Here is a 10092-nt window from a genome sequence, read left to right as displayed (position 1 = left end):
GGCACCGGGAACGGCACCGGCCCGGCCGGGAGCCTCCGCCCCGGGAACGGTCCCGGCCCCGCTCCCCCCACCGCGGAATGGCCCCGCTCCCTCCGCTCCCCCCAGCCCACACTGACGACAAACTGCCGGTTAAGGTGGACAAATAATTTTTATTCGTGCATGCAAATACATGTCAATACTGCAAACTTCTTCCATCGAGTCTCTCAAACACCGAACCGGGATGCTCTATCCGTGCCCAGCCAAAGCTACAACCTCTGCACGTCAGTGCTACAGCGACACACGGGCCCCGCCGGGGCCCCCCTACTCTAACACGAAGGGAAACATTACCATTGGGAATCAAAACCGAAATAAACGGAATAGAATTTACTCCCCCATATATCCCCATTTCATTTTACAGATTTTTTTTTTCTTTAAATTATAGTTTTAAATAGAAGCTGAGAATGCGCCATAAAAATGAGCATTAAATCCATCGTAGCGATGGTGCCTGCTTTATACATGATGGGTGTACACCATCTTTTATTTCATTTACATTTCAATCGAACAATAGATTTGCAAAGAAAATGTCTAATACAGACGTAAAAATATTCACACTAGAGCTTCACAATCGGTTGTACAATTGACAAACAGGCCTCTTTTCCCAAACTTTCCAGCTAAGCAAATTTATAAAATGTAATCAATGCAACAAGAAAAAAAAATTTTCTTTAAAACTTCCAGGGAAAAGAATACGCAGTAAACAGTATCAATGCGACAGCAGATGCTGCAAGCTAACCACAATACTTCGGAGTGGCTGTACAGTGGGTATGTGCAGTACAAATCAAAGCCACGTGTGTTGTATCACAACTACTGTATAATGTACTTGTTTGCCCAGCTAAGAAAACGCATGCATTCCCATGCCTTGGGTAACGGAGATCTACTCTGGAGAAATCCATGGGCTATGTGCAAATGACCTTGGCTTTTGGCAGTAAGAAACGCAGCCAGGCTCTGCTTTATTTCAGCTTTTACAGCAAAATCTTGAGTGATTAAAAGCTTCCACAAGCATCCTTAAATAATGGGCTGTAGAATTATGTTTGGGCATTGGGCACTTTGATTATTCAGATTTGTTTCATCTCATCAGTGACAGTTTTGGGGTTTTCTTTCCCCCCTTGTCCTGCTCCCTTGCCAGCAAAGAGATGCAGGGGGATGACTACTGCCAAAGTCAGCTGTTCATTTATACTGGGAAATTGGGTCATTTAAAAAAGCACATTTATTGTGTTCTGCTTGCAGAAGAGGTCCCTCAATGAGAGGGAACTTCCTAACTAAGGGATTAAACTAAAACATAAAAATGGACTTTTACATCCTATAGATCATCTGATCATTTCTCATTTTGTTACACTCTCAATTTCAACACCTTCCTTTAATACCAGTCTAATAATTAATGAAAAGTCTGTTCACAAATATGATCAAGGAGCTGCTGGCAAATACAGTGTTTATGTACAGCAACAGGTACAACTTGACAACTTGTGCTTTAAAAAAGCAAACAAAACCAATGTTTGGAACTATTCTGAGTTTAGATTGAGTTTTATTTTAAGCGTTCTTTCCTCAGCTGTTTCTGACCACTGTGCATTATTTTGTACCTCATCCAGCCTAGTACACTATTATACAAGAACAGCATTCAGCTCTTGAGTACAGGAGAAATTAAAATTTCAATCGAGTTATCAAAGCACTAAAACCTTCCAAATTAGACTTCTACAAAGAGCTTAATTAAGAGCTTATTTAACATAATCAGCTGTGTACAACTGTTTTCTTTTTCCTAAATCAAATGCCAAACTTTAGTGTCCCTGTACTAGACTACCAAGAACCAACGCCAGTTTGCTTTGCAAAGAGTCTAACCTTGCCTTTGAAGGGTCTAGTATACATTCTACAATGCAAAATCTGCATAAACTCTAAGATTCATTTCTTGTCACCTGTTTACAGGAACAAAATATCAGTAGCAGGGCAATCACTCTGCTCTAAGTATATGTTAAGAATGTACAGATAGTTACTTTCTCACACAAGCATTCTCCCAGCACAAGCATTAGTCTCTATTAAGACCTATGTGGGAAATGAGGCAAACCGAGGAATGAATCCAGGTAGTGAGGCAACACAATTAACTTAGATACTAATAATTCCTGTCTCTCTTGCATGTGAAATCCCTGCTGTACCCCTAGTGGGGAAAAAAAAAATTAACCAAACCAACCCAAAATGCTTGTCCAAGCAAAGCAAAAGAGCCAATCTCTTTCCCCGATCTGCTACGGGCCTTCTTTTCTGACAGCTCAGTAAGTTAGGCCAAAACCTAAATGGACATCACTGCTATTGACACACAAAGGTAAGTCGCTCTCTCTCAGTGTCAGAAAATAAGCCCTTCCATAGCCCAAAGGCACCTGATTTACAACTAACAAATGAATACATACTTATTTGTAAAGGGTCAAGGGCTGAAACTTCAACAAAGAAGGAAGCCAGAGCCAGGTGTTCCCAGCTGCAGCTTCTTCTCCCTGTCAGGGCACTGGAGGGCATTAGTTTCATGGCAAAAACCACACAGTCAGTGTTAAAACTGTAAGACAAAGCTGGCATGCTGTTAAACCCCCAAATAATTCTTTTGCCTGTCATTATAGGTTAAAAATTCAACTAGAAAACTCTAGCCTCAGTTGAGAACCAACTTTTCATATGAAGTGTATGGTCATCCTAGAGAACTGCTCTATCACAGGACCTCCTGCTGCAGACAAGAGTCTAGAGATACATTTGTTCTTAAATATGCCAAGACCTTGGCAGGAATATGTCAGGCTAATGTCATTTCACTGGACAAACAGGCAAATGTGTGTAAGCAGCTTATCCCAACCCCCTCCAGCAGAGCACAACCAAGTTTTTAAAATTGCCATTTTAAAATTAAAAAGTTAAGGTAAATACACAATCAATTTATGTAGTATATATTCACCCTCAGATCATGCTGAAGATGTTCTGTGACTTCTAAAACCTTTATATTTTCTCTATTTTTGTAACAAAATAGCAATTTAAAATTTAAAAATCTTTTAAAAAAATTACATCACCTTCAACATGGAAGATCTCACTGTTTAAATATCCATGAAAGAGACATACTTGTTTGCATATCTGTTTTGGAATTACATTGTACAGCAAATAATAGTATCTCAGAAGCATTTCAAAAGTAATATAAATTCATATTTACAGAATGGTCTTGGTATAAAATATACAACAATCATATTTATGTCTAGCATTCTAAGTTAAAGTTAACATCAATAGGAAATAAGTTAAGGTGACAAAGGTGGTCTGGTTCTTGTATCCATTCACTTCACGTAGCGAGTGAAACGAAGCATCAGTCTAACCCTAGAGTGAGGTGGCACTGGCAGGAGAAGGGACAGCAACAGCCAAAGGAAACTAAGAAAAGACTACTTGACTGTTTTTCTACATACATTCCTTGACATTGGAGTATTAAATAGATGTGTAAGATCTTCCATACTGACACCAGAATATCAAAACTAACCCTTGGATTTGCAGGTATATTTACAACATAATTATTTCATGGACAGGTTCATTAGGAGAGATATCAAACACCAATATGTACTTAGTCTAATCAGTAACCCTCAGGGAAATGCCAACCCCCACCCCCCAGAAGCGTGCACAAAACAGTTATCAAAATCTTACCCGACCACATAGCTGTGATTTTGTAAAATAACAACTCAGACGACCAGTAACATGATCCTCTTTAAGCATTTTGCTAGCAGGAAAAGCCCTTACATGCAGTACACCTGGTGAAAGATCAGCTTGGCTTAAAATATTCCAGTACAATTTTCAGAGTAAACAACTTCACAGAAGTTAATAAAAACATAAAAAAATGTAAAACTTGTCACAAAGAAAAGTAAGAGGACAAACAAGAAGATAGTAATCATCAGGAGGGAGAGTCCTGCTTTCTTAAAAGAAAAAAAAAAAGTGGATTTTTAAGCTTCTCAAAAAAATATGCCCAGGGCTCTAATTCATATGTATTTATGAAAACCAAATTTCAGTTGACATGTCTGACATGATTCTCAGTCACCTCTTATCAGGGCATAAATTCATACAGTTTTCAGTTCTCTGAAGGTCAGATAATGCTATCTCATTGTATTTTCAAGGTCTTTGAAAGTAAGTTGCCACTGAATAAACAAAAACTAAACCTGAATACAAGATTATGATTAACAACATTTAACAAAGGTAATTACAACCACCTTAAATTCCCAATATTTAGTTTAAATTAAAAACAAAACAGTACAAAAAACAGCAATACCATCTTGTTAGTCAGTGCAAACACTAGATACAGGGTTTTCAAAGGAAAGCCAAGAGCACCTGATACTTTTTGCCAAGTCATCTGGATCCTATCATCTCCAAGTTGAGAACTATTAATGAAAAAAAGAAAAAGAAGAAGAAAAAAACCCAAAATTGCTGTTACATTAGTGCATAACCTCTCAAAACTGTTGAAAATTTTTTCATGTATAGCTTGGGGAAATCAATACCTAGTACATTAGCTGGAGGACTTAGGCACTTGATTTACTTCTGATAACTTTACTTGGACAAGTAGCCTGTGTATGTGTATCTACAGTACTAAAGCAGAAACTGGGGGGAATGGAAACCAAGAGCTGCAGCAAAGCACTGCCCCACAGACCTGCAAATAACGCAGCAGTGCAAAGCTAATGGTGTGTTAACCCTGTAAAAGCCTCAAGTCCAAATCTCCACCTCTCAGTCTTCCAACAGGAAACAATACTCCATGCAAAGTTCCACAACTAAAGAAAAAGCAGCTGCAACAAGACACAAGTTCTTCTCTCGTGAAACAAAATAGAGACAAATAAGTTAGTCTTCCTTTCACTAGATGTATCATCGTAGGATCCTGCTAGTTTAAATAACTGAGTTGTTAGTTTTCTACAGAAGCCATTTTCAACAAGAATGGCTCAGATACCGCACCGGATTGCTACAAACTCATAAAAAGCTGCTTTAAGCTTAAGTAAAACAATGTCCAAATTCCATTCATTTGTGGAAAGTGAACGCCTTACCCTACTAAAGTAAGTTTTTTTTTTTCTTCAGAATGCTAATGCGAGAGGGGCTTGAAGTATCAAAGAGTCCACAGGAAATGCATGACCCCAATATTATTTTTTTTAAAAAAAATATACATTATATAATATATATTATATATATAAAAAGCTAGTGTAAATGCTTCCATGGTGTGGTCACAAGCTGGAAAGATGAATGCCTTTCAGCTGTTAACCATCCTGCCATTTGCAACAGGCTTTAAAAAGTCATTTTTATCCTCAGACATAATGTGAGCAGTTTTCAAAATGAGGCTGCCAACACTGACTGATGTGCTGATGGGCAGGCAGCTTGCATTGCTAACAGATGTTGTGATCGGCTGACTGAAGCAAGAAGTTACGGGCAGGATTGTTTTCTGCTCCTCCCTGAGGAGAAAAATAAGTTACACAAATATTAAACAAGGACATGCACAAGTATCCGGAACTGAATTGTGTGCATTAAATAAATACTGGCATAAACTTATTTTTAGCAACAGGCTAAACATCTTCCTCTGGAATGGTATGCTTGAGATGTTAAAATAGTCTGCCTCATTTTCAAAGGCTGCTTTACTCATTAAAGACTACAGAACATATAAACCTAAAATAGTGTATTTCAAAATCTACCCCTCCACGGAGATTTGTGCAAACAGTCCGCCATTTAACCTTTTGAAGTTTTTCTTAATTTCTGTTAACTATAAAAATATTCTGCATTTTTTGCTTACTGACTGTGAAAGGTATTTTGAACAGCTGTGACACGTTTCAGTGTGTACGATTACAACGATGCAAACGAACAATGGTACCAGCCTGGGACTTTCAGCTTTGTGGCCTAATTCTATTTCTTAACAGGTTCTTCTCACTCCACCATGTATAAACAATGCAGATTGGTCTAATCCAAGTCTGAGCAGGTACGTAGTTCATCCTTATACAATCATGCTTCCACTATTCTGATGCTGCTGTTTGTCTAACATTGGCAGACACTGCTTTTTTTGTCTAACACTCACAGAATCACAAGGTCTTCACCTAAACTTTGTCTCTTCTGTTCCATAGATTCTTTCTGGTGCTGCTTTAGCAGATGCCCGTTCTCTACGGTTGTTCCATTGAGCAGCTGATCCTCTTGGGAGCTAATCCCTAGCTGTATGTCCAGAATCTCCTACAAGAGAAAAGAAGAAATGCCCATCAACTCTGTCCTTACCAGCTTTACATTTTCCTATTAAGTTCCACTACATTAAGCTAATGGAAACAGGAGTCTAGTCATAAGACTCCTTAATTTTATGTCATACTATTGGAATGTCTACCACATTTCACTAAAGGAAAAGCCAATTATTCAAAGATGGCTGTGAATGACAAGAGCAATATAAACTGTGAGCTGTTTTTAACTTCACGAGTATTAACTGCCAGGTATCTGAGTGAGAAGTACAAGACCCCAAGTGTTAAAATAAGGTAGATATTGGATGTCATTACTAGGACTAAAACCAAAAGGCTTTACTTCCAACATACTGATCTACAAAGACTAATGAAAGGATCCAGCGATCTCTTTAGACACAGATTTTTGTACTCACTTCTATCTGTTCACCTTGCCCATCAGGTTCGTCTGTATCGAGGGCTGACAGCTCCAGTTCAATGTCTCGGTCTGGTTTTGTGTCTGCACAGTCTTCAGGATAATCAGTCTAAAAAAGAATTAATATGTTCTCTAAATATCAAGTTGGCTTTTCACCTGCTTCACACCACACTGGAATATTAAAATGAAAACAGAAGATGCATTTCTAGCACACAAGATTTCTACAATACAAGAGAGCTAGTCAGACAAAAATGAACTTCAGCCATAGACAACACAGGATACGAGGCTAAATCTAATCCCAATGAAGTACTGTAACAGAGAGATAAAATGAATGCTGAAGCAGAAATTTGAATAAAGTCCACTGGCAAAATGTTTAGATTTATAACACATACAAGTAAGACAAAAACTAATGATTGCATGAAAATGATTGTCACTTTTTTCCCCACTTTGTAAATGCATGTTTGGAGCAGCACCATAGCAGGTGCACCTGCCTAATCTCAGGGAAATAACTGAGTGCAACAACAGTGACTTAACTTGCACAGAAGGTGCTATAAATATTTGGGAGTGTTAAAATTAAAACTAAGTTTCAACTCTTAGTTAAAATTCATGCGCTTCTGTATATATATAAAAACACCCTCAAAGATTTGTTTCATCCCAATTACCCCTTTCTTTACCTCACCATTCCTCAAATCAATTTCCTTGCTTAAAAGATTTAAGGTAAGACGACTGCCTTCATCTAGAGAATTCCACTTCTGCTGCATGGCAAGGGCGTTTGCCTCTCTCTGAAGGAGTAAGGAGTTGCTTTTGGCCTACGGAAAGAAACAGATCAGTTACCAACCACTACACCTAAGCCATGTGTGGTCAGATGGCAAAATAACCCACTCGCAAAAGCACAGTTCCCTTGCTAGGTGGAGAACCATGTGTTCTTTTAATGCACTGCACTTACTTCTTTCTGCATTTGCTGACATGCATCAGATACAGCACTTTCTCCCCAAAACAGCCTTCCTGATGCCAGTGGAACAGCTCCTATTAGCAGTCCTACTGCAGCACACCAAGTGCTGCAGGACTCGTGTCTACTTTAACTCTTACTGATCATTTTGCATTTGTACTGTTTTCCAAAAGCTACACTAAGAAAGTGTATTTAAAAGCACTTTACTAAACAATTTTTAAGTTAAAAAACCCTCATGGTATAACAACTGGTCTTACCTGCTGTAATTCAATACTCAATAGATCTCCAGTGCTGGAATGCTTTCTGTGACCAGACAAATCTGTCACTATGAACCTGTCCCTTTAAAAGAAAGGAGGCAAAGCTAGGAATTAGAAACAAGTTCTCTAAATCAAACATCCCATAACTTCATTAGTCAATCAGTGTTAGATTTTTGGACAGAAACTAGATGTGATTAAGACAATGTCTTCTTCATCTTCACTGTGGCTCATAATACCTCAAGGCATTGTATGAAGCAAACATCCTTATTTTACACATGGGTAAGATGTGGCAAGAAAACCTGAAACTCCTCAAGATTTTGACATGACAACTTGGCAGCACCTGACTCCAGCTCTTTGATAGGTCTCTCAAGGGATACACTGCTAGTAATTGTGCACTGTTAACTGCATTAAGTATTAAAGACTACACAAGTTTTAACCTAGTTTTTTCCAAGGCTTTATGCTGGATAGGTAAGAAGTCTTTCACTTTAAAATTAAGAATGCCTATTAATAGACATTCCAGATTCCCCACACACACACTGAGGACTTTGAAGAACTGCAAGCTACAGGAAAAGCTGTGAACAGAGCTCGAGAAGGAGTCCGTACCGTTCTGCATAACGTGCTGAGGAAGCAGAATCCGAGCCATAGGCACTCCATCTTGAGTCTACAGCATTGACATAAGGAACATAATCTGTAAAAGAATTAAGATACCATTCACTATCTTCTCTTGTTTTCAGTGGGGTACACATATTCCTTAGCTCTTTGTATTTCATAGCTATAGTCAGCACAAAGAGGATGAAATGCTCACGGTGTGTATGAATGATGAATTATTGTCACACCAAGCCTGTACTAGTACCTGATACACTGATGGGCTTAGTAGCACTTCCTTGGGAAGCAGTGGCCTGGATCGGATCTGTCGTGTGATAACCTGTGCGGGATGACCTGGAGATCGCACCCCACTTGGAGATGATCGGTCCATCGCTGAACGGGATTATAGGATCCTCCTCCTTTGCCCTTCTCTGCGTTTCAAATAAATGCACTCTCCTTTTAACATCCCCACTGTCCAAATCCTACATATTCAGGAGACAGAAGATACACGGACTCATTAGAGGTTATGCACATTCTTCAGCTGGCCAGTAAGTTTCTCATTATTGTTGCCTATTTACATAACTGGGAAAGGATATTCCAAACAACTTCAAATGAGCAGAACTACTTTAAAATACTAATAATAGAAGCTATCACCCTTTTTTTTACAAAAAGGCTGGTTTAACCAAACAGAAGACACTTCAGCATGTAAGGATCATCACACTAATGAGAGAACATGCAGAAAACCCCTACCATTAACACGGCATTGGAATTGGCAATCACATCCTTGGGCTCTGAGTCGATAGCATTTATACAAGAGCCAATAGTGCCACAAGACCACGGTGAATAGTGAGAGAGATGGTCTTCCTCAAATTTAGTTCCACTCAAATCACTGACACTCTCTGAGAACTACAGAAAAGGGAATAAATAAGCAATGAATAATAAAAACAGGGAATTCAGTTTTAAAATGAGAAGATAATTTAATTAAATAGCAGTAAATGTATCTCGAAAGTCAATCAAGGAGTTCCAGCCATATTCAAGACTTGACTTGGGGACAACATAACCTGTTTTGGCAAATTTTAAACCAGTGCCCCTGACAGTTGTCAGAGGGCAAACTTTGCCATACAAACAACTGCCTGGCCTGCCAAGATGAGAGACTGGAATCTGTGTTAGTGTCAGGTTTCCTTAGGAAAATACCTACAGCAGCTTAGCTGAGAGGAAGCCGTGTGTTTTCCTTCAACGTATTAGCCAGAGGTAAATAGAAATACAACTTACAACCCTCCAGCCTGGGTAAAAATGACTGAATCCTGATCCACCTTGAATGCATGCATAAGGCACTTCAGGTACACCTACAAGATCTGTTCTGAATAATCATTCTTAACACCTCAAATACCACCAAGAAAACTGTCAAACCACAGCTAAGAGTGCCTGGCACAGTGGTTTTCAAACTAGTTTCTTGGATGCATCTAATTTAGAGAGATAAAAAAAACCTTGAAGTATTTTATTCTTTCTTCAAAAGCACACTACTGCTGTTTCTTGAGTTCCCATTCTTCAAGACTTATACAGAAGTACACAATGTCCTACCGATGCCTTTTATCACTTCTAAGGGAACGCATTCTTTGGGACTTGATGAGCACTTGAAGTTTGACTCAGGCTACTCATCAAGTAAAAGCCATTTGGAGT

The 10092-nt window shown here is 38.8% G+C and overlaps 1 protein-coding gene across 3 annotated transcripts in view; it reads right to left on the bottom strand.

Moving 5' to 3' along the window:
- Positions 1-3722: 3722 nt before the first annotated feature.
- Positions 3723-10092, bottom strand: part of RC3H2 (ring finger and CCCH-type domains 2) — a 20057-nt gene continuing 13687 nt past the window's right edge. Inside the window, exons 13-20 of one of the 3 annotated variants that reach the window (XM_008642148.2) lie at positions 9163-9318; positions 8681-8894; positions 8431-8515; positions 7828-7909; positions 7296-7430; positions 6623-6730; positions 6065-6213; positions 3723-5450 (exon numbers count right to left, since the gene is read on the bottom strand). In XM_008642148.2, coding sequence (XP_008640370.1) covers positions 5252-5450; positions 6065-6213; positions 6623-6730; positions 7296-7430; positions 7828-7909; positions 8431-8515; positions 8681-8894; positions 9163-9318 — 1128 coding nt within the window. In that variant the 3' untranslated portion in view covers positions 3723-5251. The remainder of the gene's footprint in view (positions 5451-6064; positions 6214-6622; positions 6731-7295; positions 7431-7827; positions 7910-8430; positions 8516-8680; positions 8895-9162; positions 9319-10092) is intronic. The other 2 variants (XM_017745571.1, XM_017745570.1) reach the window with 2 other exon arrangements.

This window comes from Corvus brachyrhynchos, unplaced genomic scaffold (assembly GCF_000691975.1).
Source record: "Corvus brachyrhynchos isolate BGI_N302 unplaced genomic scaffold, ASM69197v1 scaffold59, whole genome shotgun sequence".
Lineage (NCBI taxonomy): Eukaryota > Metazoa > Chordata > Aves > Passeriformes > Corvidae > Corvus > Corvus brachyrhynchos.
This window is presented reverse-complemented; position numbering and strand designations above follow the sequence as displayed.